This window comes from Oculina patagonica, chromosome 10 (genome assembly GCF_052425735.1).
Source record: "Oculina patagonica isolate OP01 chromosome 10, crgOcupat, whole genome shotgun sequence".
In the NCBI taxonomy this organism is placed as follows: domain Eukaryota; kingdom Metazoa; phylum Cnidaria; class Anthozoa; order Scleractinia; family Oculinidae; genus Oculina; species Oculina patagonica.
The window spans coordinates 18,152,201-18,172,111 of record NC_135767.1 but is presented as its reverse complement, the minus strand read 5'-3'; the positions used below and the strand labels follow the sequence as shown (position 1 = coordinate 18,172,111).

Genomic DNA, 19,911 nt, shown 5'->3' with positions numbered 1-19,911 from the left:
TGCCCTCCCCAACAATGTACATGCACTGGCAACAACCATTTGCATTCACAGACAACAATGGGGAAGGAATTAAGAACAGCACCATTTATTATGACTTCTACAAAAACGTCAATACCAGTATTACCACAGTATAATTTATTTAGCCGTTACCGTTGTGTTCGGCATTCATGACGATTATTGAAATACTTAGGAACTTGGTAATAAGTGTAAAAGAAATAGAAATTAGCAAAGGGTATTGGATGGTTTGGAGATCTGATAGCTAATGGCTACGAAAACAATAAAAATTCTAGATCCTGAACAAATTTGACTATAAATACATGTAAATAAATCCAATAAATGACTATTGCTTGCAGTGCGTATTATTGTTCGTGATAGAGTTCCACAAGTTACATTGCTCCTGCATCCTGTAACATTGGCTTGAGTTTTCCCGCAGCTTGCAAATCCCTAACTTCACTTCCTCCACCGACAAACTTTCCACCAATGAACACCCTGGGAACCTGGAAAATGAAATATTTTATTTTAATTTATTTACCAGTTATTTGTCACAACAGGAGATGTAGTGACCTAATTATTAGTTGCCATCCACTATCCCAACTATCCAGATTTTCTTGGAGTCTCCTACATACAGACGAATCTCTATGTAGTCCCCCCCCACCCCCGCTGAGGATTTGTTTAGGTCTTGATTTTTGCCCCCATTCGATCATCCCTATCACTTGAAATCTGAAGTGCCCCACCTAGGGGTAGTAGTAACCCTTTGAAAGCAGTGTTAAAATTTCATAGTTGTTAATAAATTCCAAAAGTAATGACCCCAAATGCAACAGTACTTGACTTGTTACAGGGACCGCGGAAGGGGAGGGGCTGGTAGGGCTATAGCCCTACCACTTTTTTGGTTGGGTTGATATTTTAGGGCTCCGGATGAAAAGGATAATATAATATATAGCAAGCCTTAAACATGTTAAAGCGGAGCTCCACATTTATTTTAAAAAAGTAACCTAAATGGAGAATATCTAAACCTTGCCCACACGGAATCTATCGAAACTGCGTTCAGAAAGTAAAAACACCATGAAATTTTTTGTCATAAAATCAGGCTCAGCAATATTCAGTAGAAGTTGTTAGCTTGCATCAGGGTCCTGTCTTTTTCTTCAGCGGACTTGATCTTTGTAGTGCTTAGCTTCTTATTAACACAATCATTTGCTAAAGTTATTGTATTCTTGATGAAGACAGCCGCAGATTCAACAGCAACATGCAACAGAAACAAGCAAACTGGACTTGCACAAGGAATATCATTCGCAAATATTTCGGGTCTCCTCGTAAACAATTTTCATTTTCCAAAATTTCACTAACTGATATAAATGACTTTTGAGGACATCGTGGGAGAAAGAAAGTTATCTGTCGCTCTTTTTATTCGCAGTTTCATTCAGCCTACACAGTAAACACACATAACTTCGTTTAGATCTAACTGAAATGTCCACATCATCCAGTCGATAGAAAATTACGTCAATTGTTCGTTGTACGAAAAATGCGACCAGAGACCAATAAAATTAAAATTTAACCGTGTAATGATTAAACGAGAGCCACAATTTTTTTTACGTAAAGGCGCATCAAGGTTCGATACACTCACACTTGAAAAAAATAGAGCAGTTGGATAATAAACCTCTCAGATCTTTTGCTGTGCAGTGTTGCTGAGTAATTTTACCCCTTGTGTACATTTTGTCTAGCCCTGCGAGCTTTATTTGCTGTTTGTAATTTCCTTCATTTTCTTTAGCCACAGGCGGGAAACCTCCTCATCCCCAGGACTAATCCGTGCGTACGTATAGGGCTAGCGGCGACCCGCAAAATTTCTCGGCTCGATGGATAACCATTTGCTTATTCCGCTCAGCGCGCGCCTTTAGCGCGCGCGCGGGGAGCTCCGATATGAATTTTCACATGATAAAATGACGGAAAAGTGACCCCTAATGCTTTCTTGTCTTAGCCAGCTTTTTAGCCCTACCACTTCAAAATGGTCTCCGCGGTCCCTGTGTTATGAGCAACAATGGAAATAACAGATACAACAAACTGTCTCAAAATATGATATTTAATCCTGGTACCCAGGTATACCATATAATTTTACTTGAATAAGCGCTGTCCCCAAATATCCGCCTCCCTGGAATAAGCAACTAATTTGGGAAAAACAGTTAATAAGCGCCACCCCTGAATAAGCGCTGCAGACCTGATGTCGCGCTTATTCGAGGAATTCTGTATATCTAAAAATAGCACTACAAAGCAACTCTAAAACAGCCTTGTAGAATTTCTTTTCATGAAAAGCGATGTTTCCCAGTTCAATTAGTTATTAAGTTTTACCACTTGCCCATCATTTTTTTCTGTCCAAAATTCTTACAATGCGTAGTTCTGTTAATGTTGTGAAGGCCCTGAACTTTGCCAGGCAGCAAGCACAACTACTCTGTTCGGTAAGTGACGAACACCGACAAACAAAAGACCCTTTTTGTTACTGTAGAAGTTTTGTCTAGATCAGATTGTTTGTGACATCCAATTCTTAAATAAGCGCTGCCCTCAAATAAGTGCCACACTTGAGGCATGAAAAATTTAATAAGCACTGCAGGGCTTGTTCGAGTAAATACAGTAATTTTTCATACAGCTAGCTGCGTATAAACATTGCTAACATCATTGCATCTCTTTGACTTTAATTTAATTTTTCCAAGCCTGACGAAACAAGAATAAGAATACTGTCAAGACCTAGGTCTGGTGTTCTCCTTGTACAGCTCTGGCACCTGGCACTTGGTTAACAAGACATAGGGGGACTACATGATACAATGTACCAGGGCAACTTTCATACCAGTGCGAGTTCACAACAGTTCCCTCTTTTGGCTCTGTGTCCGTTTACATACCACCACAAAATGTAAGTTATACCAAAGTGAGTCATACCAGTGTGAGTTCACCCTGGTTACTGAACTGGAGCGAGATTTTCATTCCTGTAGAAAAGTTCATTCTGGTGCCATGTTAATGTGGTATGACTCAGCTGATGACTGTTCATTTCATTTCCTTTTTATAGCAGCATAAGACTTACAGCCCAAAAACCTGCTTAATACGTAAACACAGTAATCAAATAAAAACTATTACTTTTTAGTCTCGCATGACATTGAAAGTTGCCCGGGTATCATATTAACACCCCCATAGTCAACCCTGTTTATTACCCTGAACATTGCTAACTAGTGTCTACATTTCTGGGGTGTATACACCCACCACCCAGGTCCCTCTGTTCAAAACACTTCTGTTTTCAGGTCAATGATTTACAGTAAAAACCTGCAAGTAAGAACCTAACATTAATTTAAAGAACCTGTTACGCTAAAATTTGCAAAAAAGACCCAATTTTTATGAGAACCTATTTAGCCTAGAATTTGGAAACAGGTTCTTATTATCTAAAATTAATTAAAAATAATTATTTGTTAACTTTTGGGAAAATAAATTTGGACAAGGCATTATTGTACATGTACATAATGTTTTGTTCTGCATGATAAGTCCTTCATTTTTACTTAACATTTACTAGCCTGCGAATACAGCCGCCTCTCATTCGCGTCCCGCAACGAAGAGCGAAACACGAAGAAAGACGTCTGCGATTCACGGCCAGAAATTCCATACTGATGACGTAAATCTGTCCAGAATCCGGACAGGAGCGCTGATTGGTCAGCTAGTTAATTTACATAATGTATGCGAAATATAACACTTCATTACACGAACGGTAAAAAACCGAACGTTATTGCGGACTAAAAGTTGACCGGGGGAAGGATCGTGAAACTACACCGAAGCTATACCTTAGAATTTCTATAATATCTATAATTCATATGTCATTGGGAAACAAAAAGAAACTGCTTTATAACAAGATGAACGACCTCAAAGATGTACAGAAAGGACGCGCCACAGCGGCCGTTAAAAATAGATCAATTTTGTCACCTAACTTTTATTGTTGACATAAAGGCAGCCGGCAAAACAAACAAGCAACAAAAATGTGAAATACAGATAACCTGAACGACCTGAACCATCCACAACCAAAGAATAAATGCTACAGAAAAACAGAATTTTAATTTGACAAACAGCGGGGAAAGAAGAAACTAACTCAGAAGAATTGTTATGATCGTTGCGGTATCGGTATTTACGGTCCAACACCTCCGAGAGTTGCGCTCAAGTTCCAAAACAATGTAATCTAGTGATTTCGCAGCTTATTTTTCCAAATTTTACTAATGTGCAACTCGTATAGGGATTTCTAATTTTCGCGATGAAGTTGTCCGGTGTAAATGACCCCTAAATGTGTCCTTGACTGCCTTGAAAGTATTTGTGATCAAGCAAGTAATGTGCGGCTGAAAACAAAAAATATAATTATGCAAGACCAACTGCGTGTGGTGTGGGAAATCTAATTAGTGGTTAACGTCATCAGTATGGAATTTCTGGCCGTGAATCGCAGACGTCTTTCTTCGTGTTTCGCTCTTCGTTGCGGGACGCGAATGAGAGGCGGCTGTATTTGCAGGCTATACATTTACTGGTATTTTATATGTAAATTTTATGCCAGTAATAGGTTCAATGCCTTAAAAGTTATATAAGCAACAATGTAATTTTTTCTTCAGGAAATGAGAACTTACAGCTGTATTAAGAACCTATTAAACAGCGTAATTTTGTCATGACTGTCTTTTATGTAAGAACCTGTTTAGGCTAACCTGGAAAAAATTAGGTTCTTACGGGTTTTTACTGTATTAATTTTTGGAGTTTAATATTGAACATACACATGAAGATATGCAAAAATATTTGGGAAACTGCTGGATATCACTTTTTGAATGAAATCGGATATTCCCCAGTTTTGTCTTCATCATGTGGCATGTTAAATCATTTGGTGGGAAATGAGTCTGATCCTTTGCTCAAACTGATTTCAAGGAAATTTATTGATTTTTGCAAAAACGAACAAAAAGAGATAAAATAAATCTTGCAGAGTTTTCACCAACACTTGAAGTATTAAAATGTACTTGCAAGTAAATGTTACATAATTGCTAAAACTGTATTCATGAATGAACAATTATCGAGTATAATCTACAAGTTTTTTGCCAATTCCTCGTTATAATACAACTGCTAAATAAGCATCAATGTTTCAAGCAACAAAATAATGTTTTACAGGCTACGAGACGGAAATAAAAACCCACCGTTCGACCGCCGGTAATTTCCAGAAGAGCGTCTTGAATGGCGGACCCGTCTTCAACCTTGTCTAGTTCGATCAGAAGGTAATTCTTCAAGCCAGCATCTTTTAAAGCCGTTTTAGCCATGTCACAATACGGACAGTAGGTTTTTGAGAATACAGCTACCTTGTTGCCCTTCACTTTATCATTTACAAAGTCTACAAATTTGCCCGGCATCTTTTCGAAGCTTTCAACCAAACCTTGTGATCTTCGATTCGAAAATGATGACGAGCCCGCGATTCGCTTGGACAGCGACCGAATCAGACCGGAAGTAAAAGTCACAGAAAAAACTGTTTCAAACTCTTTTAATTCAAAATTTGTGCTTAAGTTAATACAGATTATAACTTAAGCCTTGAAAACCTTGAAAGTGCAAATAGTAATTATTGATTCCTTTACATTGCAGTGTGTATGGTTTGTGAATGAAATTGCTGATTACAAGGCTCCAGCTTCTTGTAGCATCGGCTTGAGTTTTCCTTGATCACTAAGCCTCTTGACGTCATCGCCTCCACCAATAAACTTGCCTCCAACAAACACCCTTGGAACCTAAAAATAAGTGTTATAACATGTCTTGAGTTTATTATTTGGCTTGATAATGTTAAGCTAACAGTGTATTCCACAGGCTTAAAATATGATTTAGAACAAGAGTTTGGGTTAAATACAACGGAGTGTGTAGCCTGTTTACAGCCGTCCAGCTCCGCTAAAAAAATCACTGAGCAGGGCGGAACGGCTGTACACAGGCTACGGAGTGTGCAACTTCCATATATTTGTGCAACAGCATTTTCACAAGTAAAGTTATTTTAAGCTAAGCCTTTCCTGCGAAAATGAAGTCAGCTACTATATATTTTGCAACAAAATACTGAAAATTAATCATCACTTGAAATTATGCTGTCTGAACACTCCGAAAAAGTTTTCTCGCATGTATCCGTTATGTTATCTACCCAGGTAGACAAGATACTACTGTAGTTACGTATCAACAGTCTATTATGAAATCACTTGTAATTGGCTATACAAAACCAATTCGCGGGAAAATTTTATCTAAAAAAAATGTTTGTGAAAATGCTGTTTCACAGACGCAGTATAGAAGTTGCACGCTCTGGGTAATGGGCTCCCAGCTGCCCTTTCTTATGTCCTGACTACATGGGGAGGCTCTGCCTGAAAGGAGGGGTTTTGCTAAAAGCAGGCCTGCAGCCCGGTGGCCCACGGCCAGCAGCCCACGGCTTAACAGATTTTTGGTCAGTGGTATATTAACGCCCTATGATATAACTCAGATGTGCATCGTCAAGTGTGGTCTACAAATTATGAACAATGGTGAGTTAGAACATTCGTCCTCTGTGCTATCGGTTTCTGAAAACAGACGGATGTAAATATTAAGAATCAAATGTTTGTTTTTTTGGCATAAAGGAACAAACAGATCCAAGGCTTGCAGAGGATTGAAATGACCCCACTTGATGATGCACATCTGATCTGAGTATATGGGCTTTAAAATAACACTGACCAAAAATCTGTTAAGCTGCGAGCCACCGGGCTGCGGGCCTAGAGGTGGGCGGCGGGCCGCTAGGCCACAAGCCGTGAAGTGGACCATGGGCCGCCGGCTGTGGGCCTGCTTTTAGCAAAACCCCTGAAACTACAAAGGGGTACCTTTTCTTACGCTGTAGGTATATAAAAGGGTAGGGGTTCCACGAGTTGGAGTATACAAAGGGTAGAGAATACTGGGGGCCTTTAAAAATATCTTAAACAGACCCACCAACTGGTCAATTCATTTAAATATTTCAAGGGTTTATTCAAGTGAAAAGTTAGAAAAAATGATGCAGTATTTCAGCTGTAGGTATGTGAAAGGGGTGCCATTTTACATTGCAGGCATATGAAACAATTCCCTTTTCGAGTGAAAATGGTTTGTGAATTTGAAGGGGTAAGGGTTCAGACCTCGCAGTGGAGCCTCCCCCTATGAAAAAAAAATTGAGTCCCCCCTAGTCCCCCCCCCTTCCGCAGGAGGTTCTTGTGCTACTGTTTCAGCTGATAGCTTTCATTAGTTTAGTTTAGTTTATTTTCTTTGTCGCTCAAATTTACATTTACGAGAAACAACAAAAAATTTAATAGCAAGAAAAAAAACCGTGCGACAGGAGGCAGAAACAGGGCAAAGCCCCAATTGACATCGACTCCTTGAGACAAGTATCAAAAAGATATAAAAATATTTCACACTATAAGAAGATACAAAGAAAAAAATGTTGAAAAATTATGGCAGCTGATATAGACTAAGCTTATCTAGATAATACTCATTAATGATCATAATTTTTCTGCTTCAGTGGAGCAAACAGGGAATTTGTGGTGGAGTGATTAAGTGGTCAACAAGCCTTGTCCAAATTCTTTTGGTGATATTTCATCTAGAAAGCTTACACTGATGTAAATCATCGATATACAATATGCCATGCATAGTATCAGGAACAAATTGATTTTTTTATCACCAAGGGCAAGGTAGTGAGAGACAGGTCTGCTATGCATTTCTTGTTTTCCATAAACCAGTTTGTAAGAAATATCATATCCAATCATACATTATAAATGTCACCTAATTTACATGTGAATGTATAAAATAACTTACTTTAATCACCATGAGCTGGCAATTTTCAAAGCAATATTCACTGGGACTAAAAGGACTTGAAATATCCTTATTTCGGGAGCGAAAGGCCAGGATATATTACTTTACGAGTTAGTAAGACAGAAACCCATCGAAACCCAAATTATTTTTATAATGCAGCCCTGATGCAAATAATTGTCGCGCGTCTGATCAATATTCTTATAAATTTCAGTCACGGAAACCTGTTCTATCCTCCAAAAAGAGCCGATTTCTATGTGAATATAATTTTTTTTTCTTTAACACAAAGGCTTAAGTAAATTTATGAATAACACCCACCGATCTCCCTTTCGTGATTTCCAGGAGGGCGTCCTGAATTGCATCGCCATCGTCTCGCTCGTCCAACTCAATCAACTGGTAGGCTTTCAATCCAGAATCTGCAAGTGCCGCTTTCGCCTTTTTACAATAAGGACAGTAGCTCTTGGAGAAAACTACAACCTTGTTTTCTTTAACTTGTAGATTGACAAACTCAACTTTCGACATTTTGAACTCGGATGATGCAATTTCTCTATCTGCTCTATCTGCAACGCTGTCGACTGAACGTGAAAGCTATTATGTTGATTTAGAGCCCGCGTTTCCCTTCAACAGCGTCGCCTGACCGGAAGTGAAAAATGATGTGGGCATGTTTTAATAGTTTCATTTGGAATTCATTTATGTATATTTTATTCAAAAACTCACTCTTCGTGCACTTTTACTTCAAAAGTGCTAGCGTCATGATTTGTAAGGAGAATGAGTGAGCATCATTATTGAGAGAAAGGTTGTGACGTATCTCGTTGTTAGAGATGACTTGTACTGTGGTCAGCACCCCGGAGCTACCCGGGAGGGGGGAGAGGGGGTACTCTTATATAAGGGCTATACGGGTATGTGCCGCTCGACAGGGTATGCCTTTTGCCTCTCTGGCTCTGGAATAGGGAATAAAAATCACTCTTTTGACACTGGAACAGGGTCGATTAGGCGTAAAAATTGAAAAAAAAAAACGTTAGCCGTAAAATATGTATGTTAACCGTAACGACCAAACCAGTTTCAGGTCATTTGACCTGAAACTTTACCGCCTCGTGAAAATTTGCGGCAAAATAATTTAAAGAACGGTATATAACTCTTTCATCCCAGAATGGTCCTAACACCTTAAATATGTTTTACAACAATGGAAATTAACTGTTAACTTTTTACAACAGTGGAAATTAATTTTCAACTTTTCAAAACAGTGGAAATTAATTTTTTGAACATCTGTTAACCGTTACGAAAAGAAATTAAACCGTTAGCCGGAAAAATGCCAAACTATATTGACCGTTAGCCGTAGAAGCCTGCACCCCATTGAGACCTTCTAACCCCGATCGCTCGACCAGGAGTCCACCGCGCTAACCATTAAGCCACCGCGTCTTCCCGCCTCCTTTAAGTAATCGTGTTTCAACTTTTCTAAACACCTCAACAGACAAATTCTTTTTTGGGGAGCAGGTAGTTTATTAAATATTTCTACATACATAAAACCACTAGACTATTAATTTACAACCAATGAAAATTCGATAGATAAACACTGAATGATACCTTATTATAGGAAATTAACGCGTCAAGAAATTAACGCGAATTTCAAACATTCGCGTTAATTTAAGTCGCGTTAATTTTCTTTAACGTTAATTTACGCACCGTTAATAAAGTGGAGTGTTAATTTCCATGAGGTTAATTTCCATTATTTTGACCCCAATTTCTCGTTACAGTCCAGACGTTCTTGACTCCAAGGAAAAAGCATTATTTTATCTGCCACTATCATTGATACTGCGCATGCGAAAAACGCTAAAAGTGGGAAAAGTACCATGAACATTGTTTTCGTTTAAGATTATACGCCAAAAATTGTTGAAATAAACTTGTTCCTGTTGTGTACGTCGCGTTAATTTCCTTCATTTTGAAATATTACCCTCTCTTTCGCGTTAATTTCCGTTATTGGGAAGTAATTTTTCCCTCAATTCGCGTTAATTTAAGTCGCGTTAATTTCAAATACCTTAATTAACACAAGCGTTAATTTCCTATAATAAGCTAGGTAATCAAGGAATACTTAACGTGCTACAATGGTGTCTGGTCATTGGCTCTCTCTATGTCTTGTGACTTACATATGATAGCAAGGTTGCTCAATAGAAATGGACTATGGCCCCAACTTGCTCCTAACCAGGTCACCTCCGTTAGAGAAGTCTAGATTCATATTAATAAGATTAATATTCACGAAAATTTCCATCGATTCAGGTTAAGCCCTCTCTGGCTGTAAAAGTCTCTGGCTCAGTATCTGCAACACTGTAGGAAACTGCACGTGATGGGATGGACGTTGAAAGGACCATTTTTGAAGGAAGCTTTCCTATCGCACTGACGTATAACCAAGATCGTGATCCCGACAAGCGAACATGTGTTGCCCTTTCAGCAACTGATCTTACCATCGCCAATTTGAACATAGATGCTTATTACCAAAAGAGAGAGGAAAATCCGTGGTGCGGCCAGGGGTGGAATAGATATCCATGCATTAGATGGGGCAGTCAGGCGCTGGGACGCCCTCAGTTTTAATTCGGGTGGTAACAGGTATCCGCCCAAAACCGGCTGTTTTTGAAATGCTTTCCGGGAAAAGGTGGACAATGAATGGTCAAAATATATAACCATACTTCTCAGAAATTGATGGAGAAAAGGAATCAAATAAAAAATGGGCTCATTTAATCAATGAATGCGTGTCGTGTTGTTTTGAGTTATTTTTTTATCATAAAATGAGTGAGTTAATAGTTAATAAAATGAAATGAAAAAAAAAAAGAAAGGAAGGAAGGAAGGAAGGAAGGAAAGAAAGAAAGAAGAAAACGCAAAAAAGAACGCAACGAATTAAGGAGCGAAAGAAAGGAAAAAAGAAAAAAAGAAAGAAAGGGAAAATTGCGTAAATTAGAAGCTATTAGATATATATAACATAAGGAGCTTGTTGCTCCTATTTTCTCATTACTTGATGCCAGATAATCCAGTCTTACCTCTTTTTAATATTTCTAATTATTATTTCCAATTATATCCAGCATTAAGTTAATATATACATCCTTGAAAAATATCCAAGACAATTAAAATTAAATCTATACAATAACAATTGACGTCAATGATTCCACCCTGTCTTTGTCTTGCATGTTGCTGAAAAATAAACAAAAATTAAAGTTAAAATTAAAACAACCATGATGAACGAATAAAGTAAAATAACAACTTTACTTTTACTGAGTGGCCCATTGAGTTAAACTTCTGATCATATTCAGAGGTCCTGCCTGCATCTTATAGAATATAGTTGACAGCCTACATGGCAGGTACCGTATTTACTCGAATAAGCGCCGCGGCGCTTATTAAATTTTTCGCGTCTCAAGTGCGGCGCTTATTCGAGGGCGGCGCTTATTTAAAATTTGGACGCCAAAAAGAATTTAACCTTTAACAGTAATTGAAAATAGTGTCTTTTGATTGTCAGTCTTCGTCTCTTGCTGAAGAAAGAAGTAGCGCTAGCTGTCTTGGCAATGTTCACGGCCATCACGATCACAACATTTACAGAGCAGCGTATTGCAAGAATGTTGGATAGAAGAATTAATGAGCGAGTGGTAAAACAATAACATTGAACGCAAAACATCGCTTTTGATGAAAAAGAAATCTACAAGTTTGTTTTAGAGTTGCTTTGTAGTGCTGCTACTAGTTAAATAGAATTCCTCAAATAAGCACCGCATCGGGACTGCGGCGCTTATTGGGGGGCGGCGCTTATTATCTTTTTTGTCCCAAATGCGGCACTTATTCGAGGGCGGGCTTATTCGGGGGCGGCGCTTATTCGAGTAAATACGGTACATACATTTAATACCAGTGGCACAACTAGGGGAGGGGCCTGGGGGGCCTGGGTCTCCACCCTATTTTTGAGGCCAAAGGGCCACAGGGCACAGAGGAGTCAAGTTTGTCCGCAATTCAAAATCTCTACCGTGCAAAACGACCTTCAAAGCGATCGTGTAAGCGTACGTGATACAGCGCCGTCATGCGATACTTGTTTATAGATCGTCTGGTGATATCGTATTCTGAGAATGGTCGCCTGGGGCGAAAAAATCGTCGCCCAAAGGGCGACGATTTTCGGAAGGAGAAGCTTTCCGACGAGAAACGAACAATTAATGAATACTGCTGATCTCTCTTGTAACGCCCACAAACATTGCTGTCTGCGGATGTCGCATGAGGGTATCACCAGACCAGACGCGAGTATCGCATGACGGCGCTGTATCACGTACGCTTTGAAAAGCTTTTGAAGCTTGGGTTTTGAAGGTCGTTTTGCACGGTAGAGAGTTTGAATTGCGGACAAACTTGAATCCTCTGTACCCTGTGAAAGGGCCGATCAGTAAAGTTATTTTCGAGAGTTCCCCTCTCCCCTTATTCCAGGGTCTGGATGATCGAGCCCCCACTTACCTGAAGGTCTGGATCGGCCACTGGATACTGTATCTAACTTTTGGGTAAATTGTAAGAATAGTTTACTGTGAGGAGATCCAAGAAATTCCTTGAGGTGACAAGCATGTTTTTCTTGGGAGGGTGGGGGAGGGAGAAGGGAGGGGGCTAGGGGTTCACTTCAGTTGTCCTCTAAGACTCCAAAGAAAATAATAAAGCAGAAAGTTTTATTAGCAATACAAGCATACAAAAGTGTACTTGTGAAAGCAGAACTCATGGGCCTTTCTAGACAGATCCAGGGGGGGGGGGGGGTTGGAATGGGTGGCTAGTCCCTGCCCACTAAAACTGTTGACAGTGAATATATGGGGTAGGACAAGAAAAGTAAAACACAAAAAGATTTAAAATAAATAAATAAATAAATAGGAATTTACAGTGGCACGTCTACAGTGTGGCTATCCATCCACTGTTTCAAGACCAAATTTGAATTTGAAGTGTTGGTTTTTGTGGAGTGAGGAAAACCAGAGAACCTGAAAAAAAAAACCTTGCAGCAAGGCCGAGAACCAACAACAAACTTAACCCACATATGACCAATGCCAGGTCCAAGACGAACCCCCGCCACATTGGTGGGAGGCAAGCGCTCTAACCACTGTGCCATCCCTGCTAAGCGAACTCAAAATGTTATTTTTTTGCCATTATAGCCCAAAGAAACATTTTCATTCAGAGTTTAATAGTTGTTGAATGGATCAGTAATACTTCAATTTATGTCTAGGGTATGGTACGCATTTCTGTGATCTGGTATGTGTCTTGTAGGATAGGGATGCAAAATGCAGCTGAATACTGTCTAGACTGGAGTAAGGGTTTTAGAGTTCCAGCAGCACATCCCACCCAAAAATTCCCAGAGTACCCCCCCCCCCAGGATATACATTCACCAAAGATAATTGAAAATAAATTTATTTCACAATGAAGACTCTTTCACCACTGATAGTCCCTCCTTTTTCCCAATAAATGATTCGAATTTTCAACCAAGCAATGAACAACTATACATAAATAATAAATAATTATTGTTAGCATTGAGTCAAACTGTTTGATACTTGACTTCACGTATATTAATATCAATAATAGCCTGCAATTGTATGGTGATACATTCTTGTCCCCAGAGCCGCTTGTCCCTCTTAGCTGGCCAAGCCTGGGGCAGAAGGATAAAGATAATTGGCTCTGGGGACACATGATTTGATTGAATGGCTAGATCTTCAATAAAGAGAATTTAAATTTAGCAAATCAAATCAACTGTTTTAAAATCCCTTTGTTGTAAGGGATTTTACTACGGCTGATTTGGTAAAAGTAGTGTTATAACTAGCCTGCGAGGCGCGCTTTCCGGCCGTCGCTCTCTCCGTCGTCTGCTCTCGCAGGCTATGTTATAACTAGAGTTAGTTGCTTACACAAGTACAGTGCTCTGACACAACACTGTACAGTTCTACTGAGACAAAACAGACATACTAAATAATACATTAATTTTTTGTAGATCTGGGTATTCAAACAAAAGCTTCTGATTCAAATTAGTGTAGTGTAGCAGTGCTGAAAAATTGTAGTCCATATCTCAGGGATGGTTAACTACAAAAGCTTTAAAACAATAAACTAACTTTAGGCTACGAGCAGTCCCTATTTATTTAATTTGCAGTCCGTGGATTGTGAAGCAAAAACACAATGACTGCATGAAAAAATGGGGACGAGGTGGGGTTTTGTGCCTCGCTTCGCCCCCATTTTTTGCACAGCAATTTTTTGTTTTCCTTCACGCTTGATGGACTGCGAAAATAAATAGGGACTGCTTGAAGTCTAAACTAACTTTGAAAATTTCAAAGGTTACAAGAGTCAGCCATTTATGGGAACATTTAATTGCAATTTCACTGAAAATATAAACACCATTTTGTAAGTGCTCTGCGGGGAGCTGGTCACTTATGAAAGTGGTTGCAAGTAGAGCTTATTATTTATTTATAAATTATAAATATATTTCTTGTTGAGGTACCAAATAATAAATAAAGAAATTTGATCTCAATAAGAGTGAAAGCACATTGTGTAATATTCTTTCCCAATACATGTAAATGTGTAGACCTTATGATCACTTACGAAATCGAGTAGTTATTGGACAAAATTATGTACCAACATTATTTACACTCTATTGCAAGTTTTTGTGTACTGCTTCAAATATCTTATCAAAAGAAATCTTTTCTAACAACACCAAACATCAAAAACCAGTTTCGAAGTTCCACTGAAAAAAAAAAAAAAAAAAAAAAAAAAAAATTTTTTTAAAACACCGCCCTTTTTTTTTAAAAAAAAAAAAAAAAAAAAAAAAAAAAAAAAAAAAAAAAAAAAAAAAAAAACCCCCCAAAAAAAACCCCCCCCCCCCCTGGGGTTCCACGAATCGCTTAAAAGATGTGAGCTTTTGCCTATAGCTTGTGAACTTTGAATTTCATTTTTTCAGACTCTGATAAGAAATTTTGTACCAAAAAACAAATTTTGTGTTACGGCTTCAAATATCTATCAAAAAAATATTTTCTAACAACACCAGACAACGAAAACAAATTTCGAAGTTCCTCTGAATTCCAGTGAATCGCTTAAAAACAATTTTACAAATGGCTACACGTGAGATTTTACCTATAGCTTGTGAACTTTGAAATTCATTTTCTCAGTCTCTAATAAGAAATTGTTGTTGGTGTTATCACTGATAATAACTTACATCTTTAGCTTTTTAAAAGGGACTAGAAAATAATACAATAGGACTTAAATTATTCTGGTACTCAATTTTGTCCAACTAAAATTAAAATGGAATCCACCAAGAAGTCGAATAACATTTTTTTAAGTTTAACAAAAATTGAGTACCAGAATAATTTAAATCCTATTGCTTTATTTCATACCCTTAACTAAGGGTACACTTACGAAAATAACCAAGTGGAACAGTGGTGTTGTTGGAAATGATTTCTTTTGATAAGATGTTTGAAACAGCTACACTTATTGTAGCTATTTTGTACAATAATCTTTTAAGCCATTTAGTGGAATTCAGTGGTGATGTTTGAAATGATTTCTTTTGATAAGATGTTTGAAACAGTAATACAGAAGTTTGCAATAAAATGTAAATAATTTTAGTACACAATTTTGTCCAATATTTCATACTAAAAGTCCTGGCATATTCCGTCTTAAGCAAAATATTTTCTACTTTGTGTGCAGCCTCTGCTTAATAAAAAATGTTTACTGAGGAATTGTATCATTATATATTGCCATTATTATTATTGTATTAAATATATATATTACCATAATTCTACATTTTCTACTCATGAGCTGTAAGTTTATGAGATATGAACAAAACTCTGACCCCCAGTCCAAAAAATATCACTAAATGAACAACCCGTATGCATGATCCTAAAATGAAAAATTCCACTCAGTCTGATTTTTTTTAAGTTTATACCATGCCACCATTATTGAGAAAACCATAAACAGGTTAGCTAACTAAAGCACTATTCAGTAAGGATGGACGGATAATAGTTTTTGAAATCGATATGAGACCGAAACGATACTGACTTCAATATTTTTCACGAGTATCACTAGTTTTTAATTTTTTTTTTCCATATCATGGTATTGAATATTTGGTATTGTGTATCAGACCATCCTCACTATCCAGGCTACAATAACTGGAAACAGTTTAATAATCTGAATAGTGCTTTGGTAAATTAGCTTGTTTAGAGTTAGCTGTTAATAATACTTAATTATAGCACAATAATTATTTATAATTCAAATTCCAGATTTCAGCAGTATTTATCATTTCAGAGCAGTCCGTTTGGGTAGCCACAGGGGTAGTCCATGGACTGGAGATCCTGGGAGGCGGATGGGAGGTTCCCATATGATGGGGACAGGATGCTCGATGGTAAATTTGAATCAAACCCCTAACTGAGATTCATCTAGGCTTGGGTTTTAAAAAGCTTTTTGACCCCTAGACCGACGAAATACATGTACTATTATTTCTTCACATACAACCCTAAAGGGGCCCTGCATGGCTTAAAATGTCATGTTGTTCTGTTCTAAACACCCTAGGATCAAAATCCTTAATTTACACTCCTAAGCAAGACGACAAACATCCCTGTCCCCCACCCCTGGGGATGGAAGGAAAAGAGAATTCCCATCCCTTTTAAATGGGAGTAACCCCCACTCCCCCGCCCTCCAGGGCTGAGGATCAATGTTTTATCCACATCCAATGTATAAAAGATTACTGTACATGTATGAGCTGATAGTCAATAAACCAAATCATCTGAGCATGTGCTTGCTTATACCAAGGGTCTGCCCATGTGATAAAAGTTACTATTCACGTCTCTACAACATGTCAAGAGTTTTGACTTTCATTATTTGCGGAAGGAATTCTTGTCGGTTGATGCAATATTCCAATAATAAATTAATTCGCTATGCACTCACAGACCACACTTCCTTGATAACAAGAAAAGTCGGCATGATTCTAAGATTTTCACAGCATCAATCAGGAGATCCCACCAAGTAAAATTTAACACCAAAGCTACCACTATTAAACAGGCATTTCTTTTGTACGGGGAAAATCAGACATACTTTTAACTCGCCTTGGTTCGGGTAAATCTTGAAGTTCAACGTCTGCAACCGGGTAAACTCTCCCTGACGTGTGATTTGTTATCGTTCTCAGCTGTGACATGCTTCTTGTTAACCATCTAAAGCTCGATTCGTCGTTTTTAGTGGCAGATCTCTCTAGCAAATGTTTTTCAATTATACACCGCATAACTTGAGATAACTCCGTCACATCACGGGGGATACCTTCGACCACGTTTCTGAATTCAGATATCACATCCCCGCTTTCCTCAGGTCGAACTTTAGAAGCTAATTCCTCCAGCGCAAGCCGCTCCATTTGTGGAATTTCAAACGATTTTGGAGGTGCAGATATTAGCCAAGAGTAGTCAGCTATGTTTGCTAATTTTTTCTTTTCCCGTTCGACATCACGGTTAATCCTCTCGATCTCTTTGATTTGACATTCTAACTCCATCATTAACGCTTCACAAACGACATCGCTCTCTGCTTTTGCTGGTGGAGAATCTCTCGATTTCAAGTTGAGCCCTAGGCTCGTTAAAGACACCATCAATTTACGTTTCGTTTGCAAGTACAAGCTTTCTTTTTCAAACAGCAATCGCTTCCTCTTCCGACCTTGTTTTCAGCATTGAAAAGCGATCGATCGAATGTTACTTTAATACATCGACGTCATGTAGTCAAAACAACGCAATGCGCGCGCTGATTGGTGTATTTGGACAATTAGTTCCCAGTCTCTGAATGGTTAATTATGTCGCATTTGAGTTAATTGGACTTGTAATACAAGAAAAGAGCGAAATAATTATTTCTGGCCTGTTCTTCAATTCTTTGCGTTTGTAGGTTATAGCCTTCAGCATCCAAAACAAATCATTTCTAAGTGAAATCTTCTTTATTCAAAATCGAGCACTTGAAAACAAAAGTAAATCATTAATATTTAATAGTTAAACTGACTTATCTCATGAAAACATGTAATTGTCAGCAGTACTGTTTCGAAAAAGGATGAATATAAAGCACCAGGTGTGCACAGGTATGTATTCAATTATCTGAATTTGAGTCTGCTGCTTTAGAAGTTCAGTTCGCCAGCCAGCCATATAATACCTCAGAACCAAGAGTTTCGACAGCGTAATTATTTCAAGGTAGAAAAAAATAATTTTTCTTCGCTCCACTTTCATGCTTCAAAGTCGCGCGCCTATAGCGCACTCCACTCTCTGCCCCATCAAACCGCCTGTTCTGCAAGCTAAATTAAAATACGCTTCCCTGGTCTCAGATCAGACGTTCTTTTTTTCGCGTTCTTTTTTCATTCCGCCGCGAAAAAAAGAACGCCTGCTCGCAGGTTAGGTTTCTTTTACTGCCGCGAAAGGAACAAAACTCTGGAACCATGGTAAAAATACGCTACTCCAGAAGACAATTTTATTAACATGATTTCAATCTTTGGCTGGCTCAATTTTAAAGCTGATTTCATATTATAGCATTTTGGCTGCTCTCTTTCTTTGCGCATGCATACGAATGCTCTCTGTGATTTGCTGTATATTTTCACCATCATCCAATCCTACAAGAAAAATGAAGCAAAACTTGTTCAGTTATATGTAGCTCCATTACCGTCAGCATCTGCTGTATTTCAAAAAACAGCTTCGTCGTGCGCGTCCGAGCAATATAAAGGGACGGACCATTATTTTTTGATGGGGGTGGGGGTGTGGTACCAAAAAAAGGTAAAAGACCTGAAGGTAAAAAAATATCTTTCACGTAAAAATTCCCCCACCACCCTAAAAAAATGGTAGAGAAAAAAAGCATCATCATCATTAGAAGTAGTAGTAGTAAGTGTTAATGAGGATGATGATGATGATGACACAACCTCGTACCCAGAGCTTTTCCCTTGTTAAAATTACCAAGTGGAAAGCCCTGGGAACGAGGTTGAGTAATGACGATGAAGCCACAAAGTTAAGTCTATTTTACAACTCTTTTACCGTAATGCCCTTCAAATATAGAATGAGGCTCTATGACATACCCAATCCTTTTCCGCCACTGCTAATACTTACCATCAAAGATCGACGCATCGAACGACAATGCTCTCTTTGCTGCGACAAGATTTCGTTTAAAACTGGTCTTGGGTCTCTGGAACAAAAATGGAAAATGTCAAAACAATAATTGATACTTTTACTTTCTACTTCAGCCTCCCAAAATTTTTGCTTGGGGGAGGTACAGCATCCCTGCGCCCTCCCCTGCTCCACCGCCTATGTAACTGAAGGTGTTCCAGCGTATGTCACTTCTGATTACCTGGAAAACATTTTGTGCCACTTTGGATCTTGGAATCCCTTTCTCAAGGCTGGCTTTGATTGGGCGGTTTGGTGTACTGCTGTAGCCACGGACCTTGTCGTCTTTACCAGTAGTTTCTTCGAGCTTCGAAGTGGTTGCTCTTTTGCGCAAACTTGAAGCATCTTTCTTTACTGTAAAACCGCTCTTAAGCAAGTGGCTTTGAGTCAAAGCTTTCTTCTGTTGGTGGTTTTTTCCCTCCGGGATTGGAAGAGTATCTGCGCCAATATTTTGTAATTTCTTTGACCTTGTTGCATGTGTGTTTACGGGGTATTTAGGTGCCACCTTTGACGAAGTAAGGATAGTTTTCTGAGCGTCAAAGCTTTCTTCCTCCGAAGAACTTGTTAAGTCAAAGACAAATATGTCAAAAGGATCTTCTTTACGAGCCTTCTTAGCACATGGTGATCTGGAAACTGTAAGAAAGGAAAATTACGCAATGTTACATCATTTATTAAGAACTAAGATATAAAAAAGTTAGCTAATGAAATCGAAAAAAACACGATACTCAATAACCTCTCAAATCCAAACTTTCTTTTGCGAACACCGGCGTTGTGAACTGTGCAAATTGCCTGAAGATGGGGGGTGGGGGGAAAGGGGGGTAGTAAATAGTTACTCAGAAGTTTATTTCTAAAAATGTACTGCATACGATTTTAATTATGAATTTCGTGTACCTTTCATCTTTTCTCTATCATCTTCTCTCTTGACGCGGATCTGCGGTTGGACAGCAGCTATAGGAGACTGTTTTGGCCAGGAAGTTTTTGA

The 19,911-nt window shown here is 38.5% G+C and overlaps 4 protein-coding genes across 5 annotated transcripts in view; all 4 read right to left on the bottom strand.

The window, feature by feature from the left end:
• Positions 1-69: 69 nt before the first annotated feature.
• Positions 70-5,455, bottom strand: LOC144629240 (uncharacterized). The gene is made up of 2 exons (XM_078487478.1): positions 5,184-5,455; positions 70-497 (listed from the first exon to the last, which is right to left on the bottom strand). The coding sequence occupies exons 1-2, from the start codon at positions 5,391-5,393 to the stop codon at positions 387-389; spliced, it is 321 nt and encodes a 106-aa protein (XP_078343604.1). The 5' UTR covers positions 5,394-5,455; the 3' UTR covers positions 70-386.
• Positions 5,456-5,504: 49 nt separating this feature from the next.
• Positions 5,505-8,395, bottom strand: LOC144629242 (uncharacterized). The gene is made up of 2 exons (XM_078487480.1): positions 8,125-8,395; positions 5,505-5,759 (listed from the first exon to the last, which is right to left on the bottom strand). The coding sequence occupies exons 1-2, from the start codon at positions 8,326-8,328 to the stop codon at positions 5,649-5,651; spliced, it is 315 nt and encodes a 104-aa protein (XP_078343606.1). The 5' UTR covers positions 8,329-8,395; the 3' UTR covers positions 5,505-5,648.
• A 2,461-nt stretch (positions 8,396-10,856) lies between these two features.
• On the bottom strand, positions 10,857-17,583 carry LOC144629206 (protein RD3-like). 2 transcript variants are annotated; one of them, XM_078487431.1, is made up of 2 exons: positions 16,866-17,583; positions 10,857-10,986 (listed from the first exon to the last, which is right to left on the bottom strand). In XM_078487431.1, exons 1-2 carry the CDS (start codon positions 17,390-17,392, stop codon positions 10,932-10,934), a joined length of 582 nt encoding a protein of 193 aa, XP_078343557.1. In that variant the 5' UTR covers positions 17,393-17,583; the 3' UTR covers positions 10,857-10,931. The 2 variants fall into 2 exon arrangements, with proteins under 2 accessions (XP_078343557.1, XP_078343558.1); XM_078487432.1 differs by having other exon boundaries at positions 10,904-10,986; positions 16,855-17,583.
• Positions 17,584-17,815: 232 nt separating this feature from the next.
• Positions 17,816-19,911, bottom strand: part of LOC144629010 (uncharacterized) — a 10,749-nt gene continuing 8,653 nt past the window's right edge. The window contains exons 8-11 of the mRNA XM_078487155.1: positions 19,821-19,911; positions 19,114-19,562; positions 18,876-18,951; positions 17,816-18,388 (exon numbers count right to left, since the gene is read on the bottom strand). The exon at positions 19,821-19,911 is cut by the window's right edge and continues 110 nt beyond it. Of these exons, the coding sequence (XP_078343281.1) occupies positions 18,303-18,388; positions 18,876-18,951; positions 19,114-19,562; positions 19,821-19,911 (702 nt within the window). The 3' untranslated portion in view covers positions 17,816-18,302. The remainder of the gene's footprint in view (positions 18,389-18,875; positions 18,952-19,113; positions 19,563-19,820) is intronic.

What these genes read in the sequence shown, in the direction of transcription:
- LOC144629206 (XM_078487431.1), bottom strand. Translation starts at nt 17,392, where the DNA reads ATGGTGTCTTTAACGAGCCTAGGGCTCAACTTGAAATCGAGAGATTCT. An exon ending in CAAGATTTACCCGAACCAAG is followed by an intron (nt 10,987 to 16,865) that starts GCGAGTTAAAAG and finishes TTTATTTTTCAG; the next exon opens with CAACATGCAAGACAAAGACA.
- LOC144629242 (XM_078487480.1), bottom strand. Translation starts at nt 8,328, where the DNA reads ATGTCGAAAGTTGAGTTTGTCAATCTACAAGTTAAAGAAAACAAGGTT. An exon ending in AAATCACGAAAGGGAGATCG is followed by an intron (nt 5,760 to 8,124) that starts GTGGGTGTTATT and finishes ACTTATTTTTAG; the next exon opens with GTTCCAAGGGTGTTTGTTGG.
- LOC144629240 (XM_078487478.1), bottom strand. Translation starts at nt 5,393, where the DNA reads ATGCCGGGCAAATTTGTAGACTTTGTAAATGATAAAGTGAAGGGCAAC. An exon ending in AAATTACCGGCGGTCGAACG is followed by an intron (nt 498 to 5,183) that starts GTGGGTTTTTAT and finishes TTCATTTTCCAG; the next exon opens with GTTCCCAGGGTGTTCATTGG.